At 32.5% G+C, this 27,011-nt stretch overlaps 2 protein-coding genes across 5 annotated transcripts in view; both read right to left on the bottom strand.

Moving 5' to 3' along the window:
- Positions 1 to 11,114: 11,114 nt before the first annotated feature.
- Positions 11,115 to 15,553, bottom strand: LOC145331544 (uncharacterized). Its single transcript, XM_080176254.1, has 5 exons — positions 15,480 to 15,553; positions 14,776 to 14,984; positions 14,437 to 14,495; positions 13,670 to 13,780; positions 11,115 to 11,891 (listed from the first exon to the last, which is right to left on the bottom strand). The coding sequence occupies exon 5, from the start codon at positions 11,881 to 11,883 to the stop codon at positions 11,227 to 11,229; it is 657 nt and encodes a 218-aa protein (XP_080032380.1). The 5' UTR covers positions 11,884 to 11,891; positions 13,670 to 13,780; positions 14,437 to 14,495; positions 14,776 to 14,984; positions 15,480 to 15,553; the 3' UTR covers positions 11,115 to 11,226.
- Positions 15,554 to 21,959: 6,406 nt separating this feature from the next.
- Grp170 (hypoxia up-regulated Grp170 co-chaperone protein) overlaps positions 21,960 to 27,011 on the bottom strand; it is a 29,767-nt gene continuing 24,715 nt past the window's right edge. The window contains exons 20-26 of one of the 4 annotated variants that reach the window (XR_013884387.1): positions 26,436 to 26,560; positions 25,938 to 26,097; positions 25,419 to 25,571; positions 24,823 to 25,021; positions 23,609 to 23,847; positions 22,569 to 23,073; positions 21,960 to 22,462 (exon numbers count right to left, since the gene is read on the bottom strand). Coding sequence is in view for 2 of the 4 variants with exons in the window: in XM_080178099.1 (XP_080034225.1) it covers positions 23,627 to 23,847; positions 24,823 to 25,021; positions 25,419 to 25,571; positions 25,938 to 26,097; positions 26,436 to 26,560 (858 nt within the window). In the remaining 2 variants the exon portion in view is untranslated. Of the gene's footprint in view, positions 23,074 to 23,608; positions 23,848 to 24,822; positions 25,022 to 25,418; positions 25,572 to 25,937; positions 26,098 to 26,435; positions 26,561 to 27,011 lie in introns of all 4 variants that reach the window. The other 3 variants (XR_013884388.1, XM_080178099.1, XM_080178100.1) reach the window with 3 other exon arrangements.

Raw genomic sequence — 27,011 nt, 5'->3', positions numbered from 1 at the left:
ACAGCCTCAATTACCGCCCCTACCCGCCCCCTGAACCGCCTGCAGGCCCTGGTCACCATTTCCCTGTACAAACTGGCGAAGTTCTCCTTGATAGTGGCAATGAGGGAGGTCTTGATGGTATAGGCACGTCTATTGGTGCATGCTTCAAAGTAGCTCTGGGCCAAATAGTCTATGGATTAAGATCTGGGCTGCTGGAAGGCCACATTTCCTTAGGAACGTGAGTAACCGCAGGATCCAAATTCCCATCTTACAAGCTACCCTGGGCCACAGTTGAGCTAGACGTTTTATACCTTTTTGGAAATGGCATGAAGATTTAGCTAGGGTTGTCAGCGCAACCCATAGTCTAAAACGAGATTCAAGGTTCCATATGGCCCCCTGTAGACGAGAACCGTGAAATTTTCAAGATTTTTTGCGTTTTTGACATCTCACAATATGCCACGTGTTAATTTGCCGGAGTACCACACGCAAGTCAACTTGAATAGAGAACTCTAGTAATTTCTAGTACCTAACTTATGTATCTAATAGTACCTTCAGCAAGTTTCATGAGCAACCTGCGCACTTCGAATTTGATTAGTTGAACATATGCGCGGCCAGCTCGGAGTACACGTCCTACATCGTCCAAAGCTTTTTATGGGTAAAAAGGTCATTACCTAAGTATTTCATAACTGGGTCAAACGTCCTGATCGGTCAAGTAGTCTTGGCGCTATGGCCGTTTAAAAAAAGTCCGGATTTATGTGCCGCACCCTGTATGTTTTTGTATTGAATTTAAGATGAATTAATAACAAGGATGACAACATTATTAAAAGCGTAGTTTAACGAGATGCCTCGCTTATAACATTTTACCTTGTTTTTTTAGGGATCATTATTTCAAAAAAAAAGATAATTATATCATTTAAAAATTAGCTGTAAAAACGTTAAAATTAACTTGTTATTTATTGGAAAGAAGGCGTATCAACTTTTTCACTTTTTATTTAAGATAGCTAGCCGGTTCTTTTAGTAAGTAGTAGATGTAAAATTTTTCATAGAATTCAGATATGCAATCGGTTTTTTGTAGACCTCTTATTTTTTAAGTAATTTAAGTTTTTTAAAAAAATAATTAAGTCGGTTTTAAGGTACTAAAACGCAACAAAATAAAAGAAGAAAATGGCCAGTATGAACAAAAATAGTAAGATCTTTAATTTGACACCTTACTTTTAAAATTCTGTTGAGTAATTATTGAAAAAATCAATTTATTTAATCTCGGTTTAATAAAAACTTTAAACCTAAATATTTTATCAAACAGACAAAAAAAATATGGGTTCATATATACCTTTAGAATCAGAAAAATATTACGAATTCATTCTAAGCAAAATTGAAAAAGTTTTAAAAAATTGTAATAAAAAATATAAAAAATAAAAAGTTTATTTTAAGAATTGTAACTACTAAACTAGCCAATCACAAATCGCGAAAATTGACGAATCGTGAAACTTACCCTATAAAGTTAACCAATAGAATTGCCAAAAAAAAAGGAGAACGTTAATACAATATATACAATAGATACTACAATAAATATAGTGATATTACAGAACATGTAAAGAATGAAAAATTATGAACAAATATGCATCAGTCTGTTTATAAACTTCAAAACAATGCGGTTAAAAATACATTATTGTTTCTTGTGTTTAAAAAATATCTGCTACATTGCATTGTCTTTTGTTTAGGTTTTATTCAGGTTTTATTCAAGCTAACCCTTTAAAGCCGAAAATTATGATTCTTAAAATAAACTTATATTTTTTATTTTAGTTTTATAAAAGTTTTTCAATTTTGCTTAGAATGAATTCGTATTATTTTTCTCATTCTAAAAGTATATATGAACACATACTTTTTATGCCTGTGAGAGGATATTTTTAATTTCAAAGTTTTGATTAATCCAAGGTTAACAAAATAGATTTTTTCAATAATTACTTAACAGAATTTTAAAAGTAAGGTGTCAAATTAAAGATCTTACTATTTTTGTTCATACTGGCCATTTTCTTCTTATATTTTGTTGCGTTTTAGTACCTTAAAACCGACTTAATTATTTTTTTTTAAAAACTTAAATTACTTAAAAAATAAGAGGTCTACAAAAAAACCGATTGCATATCTGAATTCTATGAAAAATTTTACATCTACTACTTACTAAAAGAACCGGCTAGCTATCTTAAATAAAAAGTGAAAAAGTTGATACACCTTCTTTTGGTAATTATAATAGATTTGCTACGCTCTTATATTTTGCTTTAAAGGAATTATAATGCCATGTTTGAAACCAATAGGATAGTTCTAAAATTCTAAAGGATATACGCACATATTTATCATAGAAAAGCTTTGCTTTTGAAAATGATATACTGGGTTAAAAATTCGTTGTGTATCAAATGGTCATATAATATATATTGTCTTATTGGAATTGTCCTATTGATTCATATTATAGTTAGGTATGGTTTAGGAAGCATAGAAATTCTGTAATAATTACCAGAAAATTTAGCATTCTTGTTTAAAAGCGAGGCTTTTCTATAATTAGGGTTGGTCCCACTGTCCGTAAAGGTTTGCTCTTTTTGTTACTTTAAACAGGTTAGAATTGTCCTACGGGATTTCAAAACTGCCCTTTGAAAAGGCCTAAAAAATATCTTTTTTTGTCACTTTTTTCACTGCTTATAGTTACAACTTATTAAGATATTATGCTCAGTTTAAAAAAATCGGCGCCTCCAGCACCAAAACCGGCAAAAACTGGCAGTTAAACTTCTATGCCCCTACTTGCCCCCCTCTTCGGCCAACAGTAGTTATCTTAAGAAGTAAAAGAGATATCACACAGAAAGAAAACTTTTTAAATAAAACTGAACTAAGTAACCATTACAGATTTCATTTTGGGACTTTCCTTCTAGGGGCTTGTGGAGCAAAAGACCCCCAAATACACTAAAAATATGAGTTCTGAGCTTATTTTTTAAGATATCAACCTGATTTTTTTTGAAAACTTTGTTAACATAATGGAACTCAGTAACATTTACAGATTTCATTTTGGGACTTTCCTTCTGGGGGCTTGTTTGGCAAAAGACCCACAAAAACTAAAAATATGATTTCTGGACTTATTTTTAAAGATATTAACCTAATTTTTTCTTAGAAAACTTTTTTCACATAACCAAACTCAGTAACCTTTACAGATTTCATTTTGGGACTTTCCTTCCAGAAGCTAGTGGAGCAAAAGTACCACCAAAAAACAAAAAATATGAGTTCTGAGCTTATCTTTAAAGATATCAACCTGATTTTTTTAAAGAAAACTTTTTTAATAAAACTGAACTCAGTAATGTTTACACATTTCATTTTGGGTCTTTCCTTTGAGGGGCTTGTGGAGCAAAAGACCCCCAAAAACACAAAAAAATATGAGTTCTGAGCTTATCTTTAAAGATATCAACCTGATTTTTTTAAAGAAAACTTTTTTAACATAACCAAACTCAATAATGTTTACAGATTTCATTTTAGGACTTTCCTTCTAGGGGCTAGTTGGGCAAAAGATCCTTGTTTATGAGATATTTGATACCTTTTGACCTAAAAAATGATAAATTACTAATTATGAAGAACTATGGAGAATTATTGATCATAGAGAATACTATTATTGACCATTAGGTTCAGTGGTTACAGAGATCTTAAACTTTAGACAGACATACAGACATTGTTTTACTTTCAACTATAGATCAGGGAGGAAGGGAGGGGACAAAGGATCGAATATACAATATTTTGGGGTCCCAAACCTTGGGGACCAGCTTAAAGTCTAGCATACAAAAATAAAAAAAAACAGACAATTAACACAATTTCTAGCAGAAAAACAATTTATATTGTATAAAATTATTTCGGCTGGTTCTAACAAATATTTTTTCCCATGAAAATGTCATTTCATGTCCAGAAACTCTTCTGTGATATTTGTGTAAACTTGAATTTTAGTAGAATTTAATAATATAGGAGATGGGATTAAGATGGTCTAAGTACGATTTTTCTAGTGAATAATTACAGAATGTTTACCTCATTGTCATGTACTGGTAATATAAGTTATAAGTAGATGTTTATTGTTTATTTTCTTAGACATCTCTTAGACAACATTTTCTCATTTTGACTTTTCTAATTTAGATATACATAGACACTTTATATAAGGTAATTGATGAGACAATATACTCTAAGATCTAACGGCTAAAGCTTTTAATAAATATAAAGAAGAAAAACTATAATCCTAAAATTAATGCACAGATTTTTATAGTCACCTTCATTGTTTTAGAAGTTTAACATAGGTCCACGGTTTGCCCAGTTCACAAACAACTTTTAGAGGTCGACTGATTTATTCTGTAGGTCAACCTAAACAAGTACAACAAACAAATGCCTTTATGAAACCGGTAAACCTAAAGCTTCTTTAGGTCGACCTAAATTTTCCAGAGGTCAACCTATGTCTTTTGTGAACTAGTCTTAATTCTAATATAATTTAAAAATTTACGTCTTGGGATGTTGTCAAGTTAATTTTCTTCTTTCCCTCCCCTTTACAGAGCTTCTAGATGCTAAGGGCGCAACCGCCATCTTATCTATAATACAAAGTAGAACGATGTCTGTCTGTCCGTCTGGTCCCTTAAGATCTTGGTAACCACTGAACCGATCGGATTCTACTCTTCAGGGTATATACCTATTGGTACTGTGGTGGTTTTAAGCTATTTTCTTGGGGGGTGGGACACCCCCAACCCCCCAAAAACAAAAAAATCCTCCCCATTTTTTTTTTTTTTTTCTTAAGATTTCCTTAATCCTTTAACCCTTACAGATCGGGGGGGGGGGGGGGGGGCTCAAAGAGCCCCCCCCTCTAGTTTTTTCAATCTCATTTTTTTTGTAGGTAAGATGGAGAGCTGTAACTTCATGACTTTTTAAGTTTAGTAATTATACGTCGGCAAGAGTTGATTTTATTTGGATATCTGCTCTGTGTCGGTCGTGGTGTCCGGTCAAAGTCGGTTGGGTAGCAAAAAAAATTAGAAAAAATTCTAAATAAATCTTAATTTCTACATTATGACTTTTGTGTATAAGGTAGAAACCTAAAAATTTTTTGGTGAATACTTAGATATCAATGACCATCTGAGAAAAGTGGTGTTATGACCGTTTGACCGCTCCCTGACCGACTTCATGACCGATTTTTGTCCGGCCTTTACTACAGACATATATCATGAATATCGTAGCTTCTATTACAGCTAGAGACCTAAAATTTTTTTTGGTAAATCCTTGAGCAATAATAAACAGATAAAAATATTAATTTGCGCCGCCAACCGCCGTTTTACCGCCGTAACCGCCGAAAATGGCGGTTTCCGTTATTTGCCGTTTTTCGGCGATGATCAGAAAAAGTATTTTTTTTGTTATGAAAAACAAAAGTTCGTCCTAAAATTTGGTCATCCTAGCTGCAAAATTGGCCGCTCTACAGCTGTTTTAAAGTTTAGCGGCTGGCCGCTAAAAAGCGGCTAAGGAGCGGTCTGACTGCTATGACTAGAAAAAGTAATTTTCTCTAAAAATACACATGAACCACCAGAAAAAAATTTTACGTCTTTATCTGTACCAGGAGCCGAGATAGAGGGGGGGGGGCTCTTTGAGTCCCCCCCCCCCGAACTATTAAGGTGGTAATTGGGGCCCGATCTGTAAGGGTTAACGAATTTCGCCTTAATTTTTTTATCACCTCTTGGGGCAAAGCCCCTAGAGGCTAGGGGCGAAGCCGCTAGTAAAATAAAAAAGTAAGATATTTTATCCGAAGCTGGAGATCTATATGAAAAAGAAAAGATTTTAGGTGGTAATTTTAATAAGTAAAATCTCAGAAACTGCTGATCAAATTGGGCTCTACCCTTCTGGGAATATACCTACTGGTCCTCTGGTGGTTTTAAGCTATTTTCTTGGGGGATGGGACACCCCAACCCCCCCAAAAATAAAAAAAAATTCCCACTTCCAAAATTTTTTTAAAACAAACCCCCCCCCCCAAAAAAAAATCAAAATATTTTTTTTTTAATTTTAATTTTTGTGTATGCGAACAACCTAGGTCTAATTTTTACGAATTGAAATTTTTGTGTATACGGCAAACAACCTGGGTTTGATTTGTACAAATTAAAATTTTTGTGCATAAAGCGCACAAGCTGGGTTTAATTTTACCACAGAGTAATTAAACAAAGAATAATTTTTTGAATATTTCTATTAAGGAGGGTTGACTTCCCAAAACTATATAGGGCGAAGCCGCTAGTAATATTAAAAAGTAGAAACAAAAGCCATTCTGTTAATGAAAAGACATTAACTGAAAATTAGTAAAACAATAACAAATAAAATCTTTTTAAAAAACGATTGCATATCTAAATTCTATGGATCATTTTACATCTACTAATTACTGAAAACACCGACTAGCTGTTTTGAAAAAATATCACAAAAGTTAGGATACCTTCTTTGTTACTAATATTCCTTCAGGTTTGTTCATATATGACACAACTGGTCTAGTTAAGGAAAAATATCCATTTAAGTATACAATTATTGACCTATAATTAGTATACATTGTTAATACAACTACACCTTCCTTAGGTTTAAGTGAGAAATATTTTTTTATTGCAACAATGGCTAATAAAATAGTTGAAATACCATAAATAATATTATAGTAATAATTATATGCCCAGTTCTCAAACAACTTTTAGAGGTTGACTGAATTATTCTGTAGGTCAACCTAAACAAGTACAACTAACAGATGCCTATATATAATCAGTTAACCTAAAGCTTCTTTCAGTTCAGTTCAGGCGGGTCTCTCTTTTAAACTATGTAGTCCAGAGAATAAGGCCACCCTGTTCCTCCATGATGTCCTCCTTGTTTTTCAGCTTCTCCCCATGTTAATTCTAAATTAATGAGGTCTTTTTCAGTGCTCTGCCTCCAGGTCATTTTTGGTCATTTAGGTCGACCTAAAATTTTCAGAGGTCGACCTATGTCTTTTGTGAACTAGGCTATAGTTCAATGATAATTTGCATATCTATAAGTAAATAAGCATCTATTATAAAAGTCTCACTATATAACTGTCTGTTATGTATCCATGCTTTGCTACTTATAGACCATCTTTGTAAATGTTTCAGTATATATTTGGTCAAAGCTTAATCAGACAATTTATTAGCTATACAACCTTTGAATGATAATTACTTTATATTTACAGCTTCACTTTCTAGATGTTATGATCCTTGTTTAATGCACAGCTGCTATATATATGCAAATTTTGTATATCTATCAGTCTGTCTTAAATTTACAAAATATAAAAGTCAATGCATTAACACAGATGATTATTTTTTTTAAGTAAAGCCTTTCTATAATTAACTTCTTACCTATAGACGGATAAAAGCTACAATTTATACCAGAAAGTCTCGCAAAAGAAGCGTATCAACTTTATAATTGTTACCGTAAGTCCATGTAAAACATGCTGATTTTTAATTTTATTGACAACAAAAGTTGTATAATATATAATTATCCTATTCATCTATTTTTTTTAATAATGATTCATGGGACACCAAGGTAAAAGATAAACATCTCTATAATCAAGTTCTAAAATATAAATATCTACTTACAATACACAGAATCTTGTATTTATGCAATTTTTAAACAAGTTATATAAAATTATTTTATACCTTATAGTTTGATATTCTAGCTGTTTTATTTGGTTGTGACCCACTACAACTCTGTATGATAGTTTGTTTAACTGTTTAATTTCAGAGCTTTGCTTTTATGGATGTTGCCATCCTTGTTTATACACATGACAAAATTGGTTATAGAGTAACTGTTAAAAGTTTGTTAGAAAGAACAAATTTATACATATAATATTACTTTATTACACATGTTTACATTATTGTTAAGCAATTATAAAGTACCTATAAATAATATTTTCTTGAAGATAAAACAAGACATTACAAAATACTACAACTCTTTTTACGTTTTCTTGTTGATGTTAAAGGTTTTTCAACTGCTGTAGTTGTCTGTTCTTTCTCAGTAATAGGGTTTAGATTTTCACCAGTTATGTATTCATGTAGATTATCATCCTCAATTAGAGCCTCTTTAAGACTGAATGTTTCAAAATTGTCATCATGTACAACTATGGCAAACTTTGGTTGACTTAACATTATGATATCTCTACAAAATGCATTATATTTATTTTGTTTCATCTTACTCCGCTTAACATCTATGTTTGTCTCATTATCTAAATACTTTAGTGACCAATCATCTCCCCAAGCTGCAAATTCATGTTTATGATCAATATTTTCATCAGAAAACACAATTATATTCTTGAATTTACTGAGTGCATCAAAATCTGGAGCATAATCCATTTTGATATAATTGATATGTCTTGGCTTGTTTATTAGATCTAAATCTACTCCAATACCTTCAAAATAGCTCAATTTTACATCAGCATCATTTATAGAAATGTTTCTCTCTAAATCTTTAAATAATTCTTTGTTTTCTGATTTAATTTTCTTCTCAATTTTCTTCTCTTTCTTTATTGGGGGTAAACTAAGAAACTCCTTTGTATTTGCCTCTCTGATAATATCTTTAGAAATTCTTGAGTATGTTATAATTCCAATACTCTCATCCTGGTCTAATAATTTGTATTTATCTAATATTGCCTTAGTTAAGGCACTAATATCATGTTTATCTTTGTTATGATAGTGATGACATCTTACTGGATAGATAAATTCATGTAGATTTTTATCTTCAATTGCTCCAGATCTACTTAGTTTATCATTATCTTTATCCAAAATAATAATTGCATAGGACATTGTTCTGAGTATTATATTCCTTATCTGGTCAGACCAGATACTTGTATCACATATGATAATGTTTCTTGCTTGAGCACCCTGGAATTCACCTATATGTGTTACCAATATTCCTTCTGGCTTTGCAATGTATTCTTTTAGATTTTTGACAACTGAGGTAGTTGAGGAAAAGTGTTTGTGTAACAATTGAAATACTTCAGAACTATGACTTATATCTGATAATATAACAACATTTTCTTTAGGATTATGTATGAAATATTTGTTTACAGCAGCAACAGCTAATAAACAAGGATTTATGTCATTAATGTTTATGTAGTAAACATTATCGGGACCTGTGACATTAGTATCAGGAGAAAAAGACATTTGTTGAGTAGAATCTTGTAATAAAGCTTTAGCTAGATCGATTATTCTTTGACTATTTCTCATATTTTTGTTGAGATTAACATGTACAGCATCATGATTCATTTTCATAGTTTCTAACCACTTTGCTTTCTTATTTTTCAAATTTGCTCTCATATTTAAACTGAGCCCATCTAATACTTTTAAGTTAACACAAAATGTCACTATAGATTTAGGAAGAACAAATTCTCCAATTACCATTTCATCAATGAATAGATGTTGACATGGATTATCTCTTAAAAAACTGTTTAAATCATTGATTATATCAGTTTGACTAGGGTCTTCACTAATCCCTAAATCTTTAATAGTAATAACTCTTATATTAGGATTAGATTCAAATTCTAATTCAGCTATATTGTTCATAAAAGATGATTCAGTTCTTCTATCATATTTACCAATATTGTGTGTAAGTGTTGTAAGATCAATATAAAATATTACTTCTTCATTAAAATTTTTTGCACATTTTTTAGCTCTTTCCTTTAGTACATATGTTTTACCTGTACCAAAGTCACCATCTATGATAAGGAATTTAGCTGGTGAGTGTACTGTTTGAAGCTGTTCATTGTTGAGCATGTATACAGCTGTCAGTGCTTTTTGTTCATCGGTTAACATGGAATCAGTTACAACACTCTCCCCTGATATTCCATCAGTTTTTCCAGTGAATGCCTTCTCTGCTGCTTTACTAATTGTCAATGGATCAGATATTAATTGATTTAATCTACCTGAATCTTTAATTGAAATGTGATATATCAATTCAGCTACAAGATTTTCATATTCTGTCTTATCATAATTATGAGTTTTAACTAGTTTGTCTTCTAATAGCTGTTTCAACCAAGGTATTTCATAATCAACATCTTTTTCTTGTAGGATAAATTGTTGGCAGTTGACACAGGGTTTTTTTGTATCTTCTTCAATCTTCAAATATGGAACACATGCAGCTCTGACAAACTTCCAATCTTTGGAAAGTTTACTTCTAAACAATTTTTGCATGAAAGAATAATGTTTTTCTGTTTGATCTGAAGCATCTTTAAGTAGTTTAAGTTTGTCACCACTATCTTTTGGGCCAAGCTTAACCTCTATGTTTATAATAGCACTGTATTCTGGGATAAAGATTAGAGAATCCCATTCTGTTTTTGTTTCTTGAAGGCTGTAGTTAAAGTATTGATAGATATAAAACCTCTCAAGGTTGTTTGTAGGAATTTTGTACAAGGGAGTAATTTCAATTTTGTTTTTTTTACCACCCTTTTGCCCTTTAAGCACCTGTAGGATTAAATGTTTTATATTTCTTGCATATATATTTAATAAAACTTATCTGCAAATCTAATTTGTAGCATATTAAATACAAATTTCATAACAAAAGGTATCAATAGAATTCGATATATAAAATTTCTCATAATTATTGCTAGTATTTATAATCTGGGTATAAAAAAATAATTATATATCCATATTCTTTTAAAACAACAGCATATTTTATAACTGAAAGAACTCAAAACCCTGACATTCAATTGAACGATTAACACATAATTTATTTGCAATTTATAAGATGCAAATTTAAAACTTATATAGCTTTCTTCTTTATGATATTCAAAAGAAATAAATAGGTAACTTGTTTTCTCATATTCATTCAAATCCGGTGGATAGGAACTGGTTCTCATCCATACGAAAAAACTATGTCTAGCATTGTATTATATCCAGCTTTCTACGAATATAAAAATGTACAATCATAAGATTAAAACCAGTTTTTTTTAGCCGTTGCCTTTGGCACTTCAGGGCTAAAAAACTGGTTTTAATCTCATAATTGTACTTTCAATATCCGCGGAAAGCTGTTTATAATACAATGCGAGAAATAACTATTACTTATTAATGCGCACAGTTCTAAAAGATATCTTTTATCAGAGATTTAGCATCAGGAAATTTTACCCAACATGTACCTATAAGCACAGACTTATTTTTTGAAATATGAAAAAACACCTTCAGTATACCTTTGATGTATATCTTATGTAAAAAAAAGATTAATAAGGTAAGTTCAATTATCCCTATAATCTATAAAACATTCCTTTTTAAACAGCCAGCTCTTTGAATCTTTTAATTCAAGATTGTTTTCTTTCCATTTTAAATGTTCTTCTATGCATAGATCTAGTTTTTCCCTAGAAATATCTTCAATGTCCAACAACTTCTTTATTCTTATTTCATGCTCATTAAAATCTGCAGTTTGATCCTTTCCTCTGGTGTCTTTTCCTTTCTTAACTAGTTGTTGAATACAATCCCCTGCCTGGAAGTTATTCATGATGAATGATTCCATTTTTAATCTTCTTGCTGCATTGATAAACTCATGGTGTAATTGTTCTTCAAGATATTTATCCCTAATCTGATCATCTTGCTTCTCCCTACCCTTGTTTCCTAATACAGTTGGTTTCTTGGGTGTTACAAAATGATTTGGAATAGCTATAACCTTACACTTTGGATCATAATAATATTCAGCTACTTTCTTTTTTATCTCTTCTATCTTTTCTTTAGCTAAAATTCTCTGATTTTCTCCTGCAGGCCCATGAAAGTTTATGCTCAAGTTACTAAATTCGTCAGTCAAATTCAAGGTTTTAGAATCTTTTGAAGAAAGGGGATTTACCCCAAATTGAAGGCCACAAGTGCAGAAAGAATTTGTTGATAGGCCAGCTCCTTCCATTTCACAAACTAAAATATTCATAAGTGAAATAAAAATTTTAATTATCAAGAAAAGCTACAACCCCCCCCCCCCCCTCAGTTATTAGGCACTTGTCACAAAAATATAAAGTAAATACTAATTAAATGAATGACAATTTATAAGTTTTATGCAAGTACAACTACCTCCACCACCCTTTCTTCCTGATTTAAAATTATTAGGGAAGAAAAAAGATTATATCATCAAAATTATCTTAGAAATCTACATTCCACTTTGACTCAAGGGCACCTTTTTTTGTATATTAAAAAATCAAAGCATATTAAGGTAATTAACAATCATTAATAATATATAATAGAAACAGAGATGGGAAAAAACCAGGTTTTTTTAAAAAAGACCAAACCAGTTTGTTTTTTTGGTTTAAACCGGTTTTTATTGGTTTTTATTAATAAAAACCAGTTTTTTTTGGTTTTTTTAAATAATATCCAAATTTTAGTATTCTAATTTAGTATAAAGGGGTAGTTTTACGAAATGCATTTGAACTTAAATTAGTGAACCGCATATTTTATCCTGGTTAAATGGTTAAACTACATTTATATGGCATATATTTGAAAAAATTTCAATTTTCTACCACGTAGTTTTTAAAATATCAAGACTTGAAAATCGTCTTTTTAAATTGCATATATCACAAAAAGACAATTTTCAGGTCTTGATATTTTAATAACTACGTGGTAGAAAATTGAATTCATTTCAAATATATGCTATTTAAATGTAGTTTACCCCATTAACTAAGAAAAAATATGCGGTTCACTAAATTAAGTTCAAATGCATTTCGTGAAACTACCCCTTTCATAGACGTCCAAGGGGGGGGGGTAATAGGGCGATTACCCTCCAAAATTTTTTTCATTTTACCTCCCCCATTTAAAATTTACCCCTACCCTGGGAGTGCCGTAGGTGGGGGTATTTACCCCCCCCCCCAAACAATTTTGGGGGGGGTAAACTAAATTTACCCCCCCAACAGACTTCAGGGGGGGTAATTACCCCCCCACCCAAGCAAATTTTACCCCTGGAGTAAAAATTTTGGGGGGGGGGGTAAAAAAAAATTTCGCGCCATTTTACCCCCTAAATACGAATTACCCCCCCCCCCTTACAATTTTTTACCCCCCCCCAAAAAAAAAGCTTGGACGTCTATGATCCCTTTAGTATAAAGATTAAAGAATTTTTTAAAGAATTTTGAATCAGGTATTTATGTTTTTGACTGTATTTTATACATTATAAAAAGACTAGCGGCTACTCTAGGGGCACTTGAGGAGAAATTCATTTTAAAAGAAAAAGTAAAAAAAAAAGTTTTGGGGGGGCGAAATTTTTTTTTGGGGGGGGGGTTGCCCCCCCCCCCTCATTTTTAATTTTAGTTAAAAAAAATTTTAAAAATTTTTTTTGGGGGGGGGGGGTGTCCCACCCCCCAAGAAAATAGTTATAAACATTCCCGGGACCTATGAGAAGCTACCCTGTTAAGGAGAACCCAATCGGTTCAGCGGTTAGCGAGATCCTTTGGTACAAACATACAAACACACTAACACACATACAAACATCATGTTACTTTATATTTAAGGATATAACTGGAAAGATAGGCCTTTGTATAAATATTTTTTAAAAAACCGTTTAAACCATTCCACCTTGGTTTTTTTGATTTTTTTAGCTTTTTTTTTTTGGTTTAAACCACTTGATTAAAACCACGTGGTTTTTTTTGCCATCTCTGAATAGAAAGATATATTATAATTTTTGTAGATTTTGTTGTAATTAAAATGTAAACCTGCAAATACACCACTTATTTTATTCCAACCATCAAGGACATCATTAATTATCTCTGTATAATTTAAATTAGACCACTTTGTTACCACTCACTCACATCATACGTTGATACCTAAACAAATATTAATCTATTATGGTAAATTTTATATTCAATATTGCAATTTCTCTTCAACTTTTATACATGAACTGAATAAAAGTTATTATACCTACTGGCCCTGTGATAGTTTTAGGTTATTTTCTAGAGGGTTGGGACACTCAAAACACCCAAAAAAGTAAGAAAAAAAACCCACTGAATTGTTTTCCTTTTTTTGTAATCAAAAAGGAAAATCATGCAAAGACAGCTGAATAAATTGGGCTCTACTCTTTAGGGAATATACCTACTGGAACTTTGGTGGTTTTTAGCTATTTTCTTGGGGGTTGGGACAACCCAGTCCTCCAAAAAATCCACCCGAATTTTTATTTTTATTATTTTAGAACAAAAACCACCAAAGGGGTTTGGGTACCCCACAGCACCATGGGGCGAAGCCCCAATGAACTTTCCCCTCCCCCAAAAAATATTTGTACTGATTAAAGTTTTCGTGTATACTGCAAACAACCTGGGTCTAATTTTACCATAGAGTAATTCTAAAAGGAATAATTTTTATTGAAATAATTCTATAACTTCAAGAAAATTTCTATATAGTATGGGTGACTTCATATTACCTTACAGGGCGAAGCCTCTTGATGCTAGGGGAGAAGCCGCTAGTATAATAAAAACTATCTATTTACCTTTATGAAAGACAGTTTTCTAGCAAAATAGTGCTTCATATAATTTTCACACTTGAACCCTAAAATATAAAACTTATTAGAATATCTTTCTTTTATTTTATTTCAAATATGACTGAAAAGAACAAATAAGAAGAAGTATTCAGATTGTAATTCTATGCACTCTCAGGTTTAAATTGTTGAAAATGTTGAATATCTAAAACACATCAAAAAATAGAAAATACCTCTTTTTTATGTTTGATTGACATAAGCAAACATTTAGACATTTTGTGAAATTTGTCATGACTAGATATAAATATTTGTAGTTAGTATAATTTAGAAAAAAATACTATTGATCATTACCTTTATGAAATAAAATCAAAGCCAACAGATAAAGTAACACAACAATTTAATTAAGCTTGAAAATTGTGTCCAGGCAAATTTGGGTTGAACCTGGTTCTGTGAATTGGTATAAAGTTGGAAATAGAGTAAGAGTGTTTAATGAGATCCTTGTACATTATTTTTCAGAATCCAGGATCCTTATCTCTATATCATATTTTAGTATCTCAACCCTAAAAAAATAAAGAATATTTAATATTTTAACCTACAATTTAGGCCACAACAAGAGATCTAAGGGGGTAGGGGCAAAAATATTTATTTTATTGTAATGGACCATTAGTAATCCAATTATCTAAATATGACAAACAATAAATTCATTATCATTTAAAATTCTTGATTTACAAGACATATAAATATATAAACATTAGTATTATGGAGGAACAACTCATTTAATCTTCAATTTTAATATGGATGAAAATATTACCTATGATTATATTGTTTTCTAAATAGCCAAAAATGATAAAAATAGACACACAGACTTTCTGGTTATTATTGCTATACTTTCTAAATAGATTGTTCTAACTATTGCAAGAACCATTAGGCAAAATTTGAAATCTACTTCTAAAATGCCTAAATTAACAAAAAACAGCTATACAGAAGGACATATGGACAGACCAACCCTACATGTAGAAAAGCTATTCTTTAAAAATATATTTAGTTATGTATACCTTAAGACAGATATCTTGATTCTAAGACCAAATGTTTAACAATACATGATTTAATCTGAAATAAAAGAAATTTTGTATATTTCACAAATTTCAATACAAACAAAAATTACAACATTCTTATGAACAGAGCTGGTGCTTTCCCTCAAAGAAAATATTAAAACCCTTCTCATTAACTTTTAGACAAACTGAAAATGAGGGGAGGGTTGGTTTAATTTTGCCTATCACTAACTCCCTCAAAACAAATTTAAATCCTTACCCCGTGGTGAAAATCATGATCATACTAAAAATTTAATGAAAACATTTTATTTTAGTCCATTGTCCTAACCCTATCAATAATGCAATAAATCTTTGCTACAAATCTAATAATTATAATTGATATGTAGTGAAAAAAATATGGATGATGATACATTTATCATATCACCACCTTATATGCTTTTCTTTATATTTGAAAGAAATTTGCAGAAGAATTCATACTACAATAATTTAATCACTACTCTTCTATCCCCTAATAAAAATCTTTAAAGAAGTATTCACAGTCACAGCACAAAAAGAACTGAACCAACCTACTCTCTCTTTTGCCCCGGGCCCAGAGAGACAAGAGTTATTAATCATGGGTCTAAAGTTTTCTTGTCTTGAAATCACAGTAGAATGTGTATCTAATATCACCTAAAAAGTTATGGTAATATTTATCTTAGGAACGAGCTAAAAAATTTCAGCGTAAAATACAAGAAAAATATTTTCATGGTTGAGTTACTCCAGGGATGAAAAGGACAATGGCATCAAAAATAGAATATCCGCTTTTTATTCTATAACATATGTAAGGAAAAAGTTCTGAAATCTAGAATACCTAGAATATTATTTCTATTCAATAGGCCAATCCCTGTATCCCTGCTGCATGTATTCAGAATGTACATATAATATCTCTACTTATGAAACATAATTGGATGGTATGATCCTATTTATACGAAATGTCCCATGTTAAATAACCAAATTATCAAATTTTCATATTGAAAAGCACATCTTTATTTTTAATCACTTCTCTTACTAATAATTTTTTTTATCAATATAAAGGATTAACCCCCCCCCCACAAGAAAAATTTCATTTTCCTCTAATTTCAAAACCATTCTGACTATTTATATTGCTGCAAATTGTAACCCTATACAGTATACACTCCTTTTCTTGATTAAGGATGGGTTTGTGGTTGGTAAATTGGTGTAACTTACCAAGTACCTTGAAATAATTCTTGCTATAAATTTAAGGCCATAGCAGCAATCAATGACGTCCAAGCTCTGTATTTTTGGGGTCCCAAACTGCGAGAGTAAAAGGGAGGGGGGGGGGGGTGGTCCGATATTGCTGATGTAAAATTTTTTACTTATGGGGTAAATTACATAACCCCTTGACCCCCCCTTATTGGGGGGGAGATTAAATCTCACAATTTAGAGCTTTGAACCATGTCAAAAAGCGGCATTTTTTTTTGAGGGTTTAAAGGTTTTTAGTTGAGTGCACGGAGGAGGGGGGGGATGGTGGTTAAATGTAAAAAAAATTGGGGTTATTTTTACCCTAAAGTTTGTCTGGGAGGTCTCCTCCCCCCCCCCTTCCCTTGGATGTCAATGGTGCCAATACAATATTTATTTCTAAAATTAAAAACATTCAATGTTAGATTAAGAACAAGTTAGGGAGAAAGTTATGAAAATCAGTACAGAGTACTTTTATTTCTCACCATGTACTAGGTCCAAGGTATTTATTTTTATACACAACCAAGCTTGGAGGATTGCCTTTGTGTGTGTGTGTAGTGTGTACGTCTCTGCATGTTAGTGTGTGTTAGTGCGCGCATCACGAGTTTTGAACAAACTATCTATTTCTCTAACTAACTTCGATAGATGCCACATTATTGCTTAATCTGTTATAGTCTTACCTTTCTGACAATCTCATATTTGAGAGGTAGGGGGTTGAATTTTACTCCCCTTCCCCATTTTTTATATTTTTCTAAATAACTAATATGGGATGTTTTTTTTTTTTATCGGGGGGGGACCTATCCCCAATTTTAAAAGTGAAGCTTTTCTATAATTAGGGTCGGTCCGTAACGGATAGCTTTTTTCGTTAATTTAGGCATGTTAGAATTGTCCTATCGATTTCAAATTTTGCATGGTAATTCCTGTAGTAGTTAGGTACGATTTAGAAAGCGTAGCAACTCTATATTCATCACCAAAATGTCCGTACGTCCATTTTAAACATGTTGTTTTTTTTTACTTTTTTAACAAAAAATTTTTAAGTGATCTAATCATCCGATTGATCTGATTTTTGGTATATTGATTCCTGGGACAACAAAGTATAATGTAATAAGCGAAGCAACTCTATAATCAAGTCCTAAAAATGTAAGTATGTCCATAAACATTATCCTGAATCAAGTAGTTTTTCAACAAATTTACTTACAATTTTGCTTTTACTCTTATACATTTATATTAAGATTATTCAGTTCTGACACTATACAAGTGTTAATGTCCGTTTGTCCTACCGTTTCAGTGCTTCGCTTTTATGGATGTTGTCATCCTTGTTAAATTTAGTTTTAAAACAAATATTTTGATTTTTTGGGGGAGGGGTTAATTTTTTTTTCTTAGGTGTGATTTCTCTTGGGTTGGTGGTTCCCTCCCTTAAAATAGTTGTACACCTTACAAAAACCTATGAATATCTATATTAAAAAGGGAGAACCATATCGTTTCAGCAGTTAGCAAGATCCTTCTGTGCAGACAGACAGACAGGCACAGATCTTGTTACTTGTTATATAAGGATTAAAGATTTATCTATTTATTTTTGGGTTAGCAAGAAATAATCGTTTTTTACATGACATGATACGCTAAAATAATCTGTTGGAAATGCTTTTATGATATGAAATTAATATATTTTTAAGCTTTTCTATAAGTAGAGTAGGTCCGTCCGTATGTTCGTCTTTTTGTTGATTTGGGCATGTTAGAATTGTCCTATCGATGTCAAACTTTGCATGATGATTCCTATAACAGCTAGGTACAATTTAGAAAGCATAGCCACTATTATCATTATCAGAATGTCCGTACCTTCATTTTGAACACTTAACTTTTTAAATAAAATTATCCGTTTGATCTGATTTTTGGAATTCTGATTCCTTGGACAAAAAAGGTATAATGCTATAGGCGAAGCATCTCTATAATAAAGTCCTAAAAATACAAGTATGTCCTTAAACATAGTGCTGTATTTACGCAGTTTTTCAACAAATTTACTTTCAATTTTATGTTGACTTTTATACATTGGTATTCTGATCACTCAGTTCTGACACTCTACAAGTGTTAATGTTAGTTTGTCCTATGGTTTCAGAGCTTAACTTACATGGATGTTGCCATCCTTGTTTAAATAAATATCTATTGGCGAAAACCTTTGCAACAAAGAGACACACACAGAAGAACATCCTATTACTGTATGTAAAAACTAGCTGCTACGCCCCAAGAGGCACTTTAAATGTTTTTTTTGTTTAAGACTCTACGATACCTAGCTATGTTGCTTTAAAGTCTCTTTTCAAGTCACTACGATACCCTGAAATCTATCTTAAAATAAAAATTTTGATTTATTGTGATAACTCTTAGGAGGGTGGTGGTACCCTCCCCCAAAATAGTTATAAAGGTTCCAGGACAAACGCAGGAGTGTTAAAATATAAATTTAATTAAGTATTTCTATACAGATTAGGTTAGGTTAAGATATAAATGTACAAATAAGCCCCCCGCAGGGGTTAGGCATTAAAAAAAAACCAAAATGTGAATTAAAATAGGTTAGGTTAGATTAAGTGTCCACTCCTGCGTTTGTCCACTCCGACGTTTGGGACCAGGGGCGTCCAAGCTTTTTTTTTGGGGGGGGGTAAAAAATTTTAGGGGGGGGGGTAATTCGTGTTTGGGGGGGGTAAAATGGCGCGCGAAGCGCGCCGAAATTTTATTTTACCCCCCCCAAAATTTTTACCCCGGGGGTAAAATTTGATTGGGGGGGGTAATTTCCCCCCCTAAAGTTTGTTGGGGGGGGGGGGGTAAATACTCCCCCCAAATCTGTTGGGGGGGGGGTAATTACCCCCCCCAAACTAATTTACCCCGGGGGTAAAATTTTTGGGGGGGGTAATTTAATTATGTAAAAAAAGCACCTACCTAATCTATTAAGTTAATAAGTACTATCCTATAACATAAAGTAGTAAGTAAGGGCTTATTTGTACATTTATATCTTAACCTAACCTAATCTGTATAGAAATACTTAATTAAATTTATATTTTAACACTCCTGCGTTTGTCCTGGAACCTTTATAACTATTTTGGGGGAGGGTACCACCACCCTCCTAAGAGTTATCACAATAAATCAAAATTTTTATTTTAAGATAGATTTCAGGGTATCGTAGTGACTTGAAAAGAGACTTTAAAGCAACATAGCTAGGTATCGTAGAGTCTTAAACAAAAAAAACATTTAAAGTGCCTCTTGGGGCGTAGCAGCTAGTTTTTACATACAGTAATAGGATGTTCTTCTGTGTGTGTCTCTTTGTTGCAAAGGTTTTCGCCAATAGATATTTATTTAAACAAGGATGGCAACATCCATGTAAGTTAAGCTCTGAAACCATAGGACAAACTAACATTAACACTTGTAGAGTGTCAGAACTGAGTGATCAGAATACCAATGTATAAAAGTCAACATAAAATTGAAAGTAAATTTGTTGAAAAACTGCGTAAATACAGCACTATGTTTAAGGACATACTTGTATTTTTAGGACTTTATTATAGAGATGCTTCGCCTATAGCATTATACCTTTTTGTCCTAGGAATCAGAATTCCAAAAATCAGATCAAACGGATAATTTTATTAAAAAAAGTACTTAAAAAGTTAAGTGTTTTTATAAAAGGTAGGTACGGACATTCTGGTAATGATAATAGTGGCTATGCTTTGTAAATTGTACCTAGCTGTTATAGGAATCATCATGCAGTTTGACATCGATAGGACAATTCTAACATGCCCAAATCAACAAAACGACGAACATACGGATGGACCTACTCTACTTATAGAAAAGCTTAAAAATATATTAATTTCATATCATAAAAGCATTTCCAAAAGATTATTTTAGCGTATCATGTTATGTTAAAAACGATTATTGCTAACCCAAAAATAAATAGATAAATCCAACACATTACGATCGAATAAATGCTCGAAATAATTAAATGATGGGCATACTTATTATCTTATACTTTTAATTGTTGATTTCCAACTTTTTTGGAATTTCACATTTTTTCACATTGGCAAGGGTTACTGGGCCTATGTAAAGCCCTGTGAAACTTGAAACAGGTTTTTTAATCCAAAAACAACGGGCGCGCGGGGGGTATAAAAAGTGCCCACCCCCTTATAAAACCAAAAATTGAAATTCCTTCAAACACAGGCATGTTGCATATCAAAATGACCGCATTGAAATGCTGATTATGAATCTGAAAACCGTTTTGAAAAATATTGCTCCTAGTTCGAATAAGAGCTCGTTAAGTACCTAAAAAGGCTGATTTAGTCAAAATTGTTTATTTTTGTAGGTTATTTGAAAATCATTTCAGACTGAATCAATATTTTTCAAAATGGTTTTCAGATCTGTAATCAGCATTTCAATGCGGTCATTTTGATATCAACATGCCTGTGTTTGAAGAAATTTCATTTTTTGGTTTTATAAGGGGGCGGGCACATTTTATAACCCCCGCACGCCCGTTGTTTTTGGATTTATAAATTTTTCTCATTCCTCTTTATTTGACTATAGCTTCAGATTTCATTACTTTTAATACTGAGTTCTCCTTTTTAGGAAAGCTTCACATAGATCCCATGATGGTTCCACACTATTATAGGTCAATCCTTTGAGTGGTTTTAGGCTATTTTTCTCCTCCCTTTTTACCCTTTAGAAAACACGAGTTCTTAGATGCTAAGGGCGCCACTACTATTCAAATATATAGTAGTATCTCATTCTTTAGAACATAAAAATACAATAATTAACTCACTAACCAATGAACCAATATGATTATACTTTAAAGTGAAGCGTCTTATAGGTCCTGGTAAGTTTTATAACTAGTTTTGAGACACCCTGACATCCTCCCAAAAGAAATCGCCTATAGAAATTCTTTTTCATTATTTAATGAAATATTTAATTTAGTTGGGTATCTATTATATGGAATCTTCAGTGCTTTACAATTACATCATAGATCCCCCCCCCAAAAAAAAAATTTTCAGTAAATACCCCCCCCAAAAATCGTTGGGGGTGCCTACGGCACCCCCAAGGTAGGGGTAATTTTTTTTGGGGGGGGGTATTGTTCAAAAAATTTTGGGGGTGCCTACGGCACCCCCAAAATCGTTTGGGGGTGCCAAATGGCCCATTACCCCCCCCCCCATGGACGCCTATGTTTGGGACTCCTGCGTTTGTCCTAGTACATATTTAGGTAAACAAAAAAAATTTTTGAGGTCAAGGGACAAAACAAATTTATTTCTGATTGAGGAAATTGTGCAAGTTTTAAAACAATTTGACTATTACACCACAGATCACATTAAAACATTACATTTTTCTATTTCTTAACATTTAATTTTTCGTAAAAATATTAAGAGATCAACACAATTTATTGAACAAACCTAATTAAATCATAAAAAACAATGAAAAAAATGCATAAGATGTAATAACAATGTTTTTTTTTATCCAGTTTTCTTTATTCATATTTTCATCTTTAGGTTATTAGTAAGATGTTCCGAAAAAAAATAATATCATATCATGTGAATAATACTTCCTTTTTTGCTTGAGTAGTTTTTGAACGTCTAAACTTTATTTTAAAGCTGCTGGTACATATATCATTTTGTCTCACAAACATAGATGAATTAATATGTTTTCTCGTACTCATTCGAAACCGGCGGATTAGAACCGGTTCTCATCCATACGAAAAAAAATATGTCTTGCATCGTATTATATCCAGTTTTCTACGAATATAAAAATCTACAATCATAAGATTAAAACCAGTATTTTTAGCCCGTGCCTTCGGCATCTCGGGGGATAGAAAAACTGGTTTTAATCTTATGATAGTACATTTTACATCCGCGGAAAGCTGTTTATAATACGATGCGATAAATAATTATTAAAATATTCAATTTATTTGTCCCTTATAGGTCAGAAACACTGACATCTTACAAATGAGATTGTGTAAATTGGCTTATTTGGTTGACTTCACCGATTTTTTTTTATTTCATTAGACTGTATTTTAAGCATGATTTTACTTCATTATTTTAAAAGTTCAATAATTATAGTCCTGTTTATTCATTTGAAGCAAAATATGTAATAGATAAAAAATTAACAACTAATTTTATAATTATTCTAACTTATCACAGCTCTATTTTCTTATTTTCATCACTGGAGGAACTCTCTGAAGTTTCCTCGACTGGTAGTTCCGCCTCTTCGCCGCTAGGTGTGTCTGTGGCGCCAGTGTCGCTATCAGCGGCGTCGGCGCCATCTTGTTTTTCGGATTGGTCTACGGAATCTTCAGATTGTTGTTCTTGTGAGTCGGATGGTTTTTCAACTGTAGGATGTGAGTTATCTGAAATAAAAAGATCATATCATTTTCTGTAGATAGAGTTATGATTAACATACGTAGTAAAACAAGGAATGTTTATACAACTGGGCAAAAAGAACTGCTAACTGGTAAAAGAACTGCTAACTGGTAAATAATTTACAAACATAAAACAAAACCCAGAAATAGAGGGGACAATGAACGGGCAGTTTATTACACTAGTCTCCAAGTTGTATAATAACTATTTTCTTATTTGTTAACTCAACAACTTTAGGGACTTTTACTGGATTTTGTTTAGTTGGTCAAAAGTTGAAGTGGTAATTTTTGTGTATTAACATTGGGGATATACATCAATTTATCAGCTATTGTAGCTTTCCTATTTGGCAATCCCTTATGAAAAGTATGACCAATGAACTACTTAAATTAGGTAAATTGAAACACTTTCAATAAGCATAAGGGGGAATGGAAAAGATCTATGACAATTCTTAATCAATTTAAGTTTAATTATAGGTTAATAACGATTAATTAAGAATATTTTTAAAATGACCCTCTAATTTAATACCTTAATAAAAATCTAACGTCATCTAATCATCTCGAAAAGCAGATGAATTAGCGCAACAATGACAAGCGTCTCCCGCAGAGATGGCTCTGGCGGGTTGGCGGGAGTGTGGACGGGCAGGCGCAGGTTTTCTGGCGCGGACGCAGGTTCAGCACCCTGCCTGCCAGGACGCACTATGTACCAGACAAGGTCAGGTACAATTTCTATTAATTCCTCATCATTCTCTATCTGGTCTTCGGAATCTAACATATGGACGGCCAAATAGGAAACCATACCAGAAATTTTAATTTTAAGAGTACAGAGTTAATACTAGGACAATGGACGATAATTTAATCTTACCCTAGCTCAGCTAAACAAGGTTAATACTTGAGTAGATTAAAATGTTCGCTGTGATTTATTTTTAGGATCTAACCCTAACCTTTAAATTTCAAACTAACAAAAAGAAAAGCAAGTTTATAAAGTAAGAGTAAAAGGTTTATTTACATTTCATAACCCCCTCTATCTCTCAAAGAATTTTAGACTTCCCAAGAAGAAAAACAAGAGTGATATAAATAATGGAGTTTGATTTAAAGATTTTTATGAACAGAAACTAGTATTCAATCATTTGGGGGGAAGAAGTATAATTTGAACCCTAATAATTGCTTTTAACTTGTAACGTAACATTAGCAAAGAAGATTAAAATCTTAACAGTAAACTTCAGAAAAACAAAGAAGAAATCCACAAATGTCAGTGTATGAAAAAAAGTTGTGTGAAATTACAAGAGTTTCTTTTGCGTGATAAAAAAAATCAGACAATGGACAAAAGACAATAAAGGGGGAGGTAGGTTGTGGTAAATTTTCGTAAAAGTGTGAGTTTTAAGGCCTAAAAACAGTAGAAGAACGATAACATTAACTAAATATATGTATTCCTTGCCTAGAACTATAGACAAAATTTTTTGTTTTTAAGTTCATTTTAGCACAACCTGCCTCCAACTTAATTTTATCCCTTTTCTTATGTGTCTTTGTGCGATCACCCTTTGTAAAATGAGAAAAGGGTCAAACACAAAAAAAACTTGATAACTCCAACCTTTATATGTGTTAAAATCTACCATTAGAAGCTTTTGTAAATTAAATCATTCCTAAAAGAGTAATAAAAATTCACAACACACTTTAAAAAAATAGCAAATTTTCCAAGACTATGATTTCCATCCTAGGAAGTAGTGCAATGACGACATTTACCTTCTGTGTCTTCTCCCCCCTCCTTCTCTTCTCCCTCTTTAGCCTCCTCCCCCTCGGCAGCCTTCTTCGCCTCTTTCTCCTCCTTCTTTCTCTTCTTTTCCTCCTCCTCTCTGGCCTTCTTCTCCTCCGCCTCCTTTTTGCGCTTTTCGCGGTCTTTTTCGGCCTTGGCCATTTTTGCTTTGGAAACCAGGTATTTCATCTAAAATGAATAAAAATCAATAATCAACATTTTATTTTAAAAATCAGGTAGTATAAGAGGTTTGTGTACTATTTCCCATAGTTAAAAATTAAATTTTTGTAATTATAATCCTTATTTCATAGAGTAGAATACTGTATGACATGGTTCTCATATCAATATCAATGTTTCAATTCGACCAAAAAAAAAAGGATATGAACAAAATCTTCCTAACCCGCTGGCTGCAGTCAAATTTTTCATAGCGATTTACTACTAATGGAATACTCTAGGGGGCACCACTCCCTCCAAGTTGACCTACGACTCCCAAAGTTTGCATACTTCCTAATACAAACATTTTGTATGTTTAGACAAAAAATATTTAGTCTAAAAATCCAAATATAAAGCTTTAAGATTTACTCACCTCTCCCTCCAAATCTCCAATTTTGGTGTGGATAAGGCTGACGGTGAGTTTGGGCATTTCTGACAAGGGGAGAGCTTCCTGCTCCTTTGTCTTGGTCTCCTTCCATGTCTCCACATCTTTCAACTTCTTCTCAAATACATCTAGTTCTTTCTCCTTAAAAAGCAAAAAGTTTAAACTTTACGAAAATGCAAAAACAAACCTAGCATCACGTCTCTAGAGGCCTCTAGCGACACTTTCAAATCCTTTTAAGGTATTTGTTTTCTGTGGGAGATTTCTCCTAGAAGGGATGGGGGAACGTTACCCCAAAATAATAAGAGAGATCTTTTGATAAAAACAGATTATATACCACCATTACTAATATTATAAGGATCTAGGAGCTTACTAGCTACGCACCTTTAGAATATTGATAAATAGTGAGTTTTAGACACTATGATTTAATATTTGCGTTTTTCGGCAATTTTTCATTTTAATATCCGCGAAACGATGTCTATATTACAATGCGAAAAATAACTATTCTACCTTGAAAAATCCATCATCTCCGGTGAGGTTGCGTGACTTGGCGAGGAAGTCCTTGGCATTCTCCAGAGATTTATCCAGAGCCTCCAGGGCCTCGGGTCTGGCTTTGTGCTCCCTCACACGGGCAAACAGGGCTGAGGTCAGGTCTTTCAACTGCTTTGTTCTTAATAAAAATAAAGTCATGAATAGAGATTTAAAACTAATTTACACCTCCGTCTCCTAGAAAATAAGAATTTCTAATCCAAACCATGATGAAAAAACAAGTCTAGCATGGTGTGGTTGAAATGTGCTTTCTCTCAAAGTACACAGTGAGCATATTAAGAGGGGGGGGGGGCAGTTTAAAAAAATATAATATCTTAACCCCTGCAGGGCATGTAACCATGCGGGGCTACCAGAATATAACAATACCTAACCTAAAGTAATAAATAAAAACTACCCTCATTATCCTACATACAATATGTATTTAAAAATAAGAGGGGATGAGAGAGGTTTCTACTCTACCTGGAGTTCAGCTCCTCTATAGGTGTGAATGGTCCGGCCTCGTCGTCCAACCATTCAGAAATTGTGCTACACGCCTCCTGGATTTTCTGTCTCTCCTCCTCAGTACTGGCAACCTCGTATTCTTCCTAGAAAGTGAGAGCTTCATGAAGAAAGTTTAATTACAGGGACTTTTTCTCGTATTCATTCGAAACCAGTGGATTATAACCGGTTCTCATCAATATTATCATATTATATCCAGTTTTCTACCAATATATAATGTGCAATCATAAGATTAAAACCAATTTTTCTAGCCATTGTCTTCGGCATCCAGGGGCTAAAAAACTGGTTTTAATCTTATAACTGTATATCTTATATCCGTGGAAAGCTGTTTATAATACGATGCGAGAAATAACTATTATTTCGAGTAGGGATAAACTAAGGGGTTTCAAAGTTTGAGGAGGGTAAACACCGCTTTACCTGAACCATGGGATGTCTGTTTTAATATTTTTTGCTTAAAAACAAGAATAATTACTTAAAAGGTAATAACAAAGTAAATGAACATGATTTAAGATTTACTAAATTTCAGCTTTCTAACTC

This window comes from Acartia tonsa, chromosome 11 (assembly GCF_053477335.1).
Source record: "Acartia tonsa isolate MP-2025a chromosome 11, ASM5347733v1, whole genome shotgun sequence".
In the NCBI taxonomy this organism is placed as follows: Eukaryota; Metazoa; Arthropoda; class Copepoda; order Calanoida; family Acartiidae; genus Acartia; species Acartia tonsa.
The sequence above is the reverse complement of the archived record's forward strand: the minus strand, read 5'-3'. Positions and strand labels throughout refer to the sequence as shown.

What these genes read in the sequence shown, in the direction of transcription:
- LOC145331544 (XM_080176254.1), bottom strand. Translation starts at nt 11,883, where the DNA reads ATGGAAGGAGCTGGCCTATCAACAAATTCTTTCTGCACTTGTGGCCTT.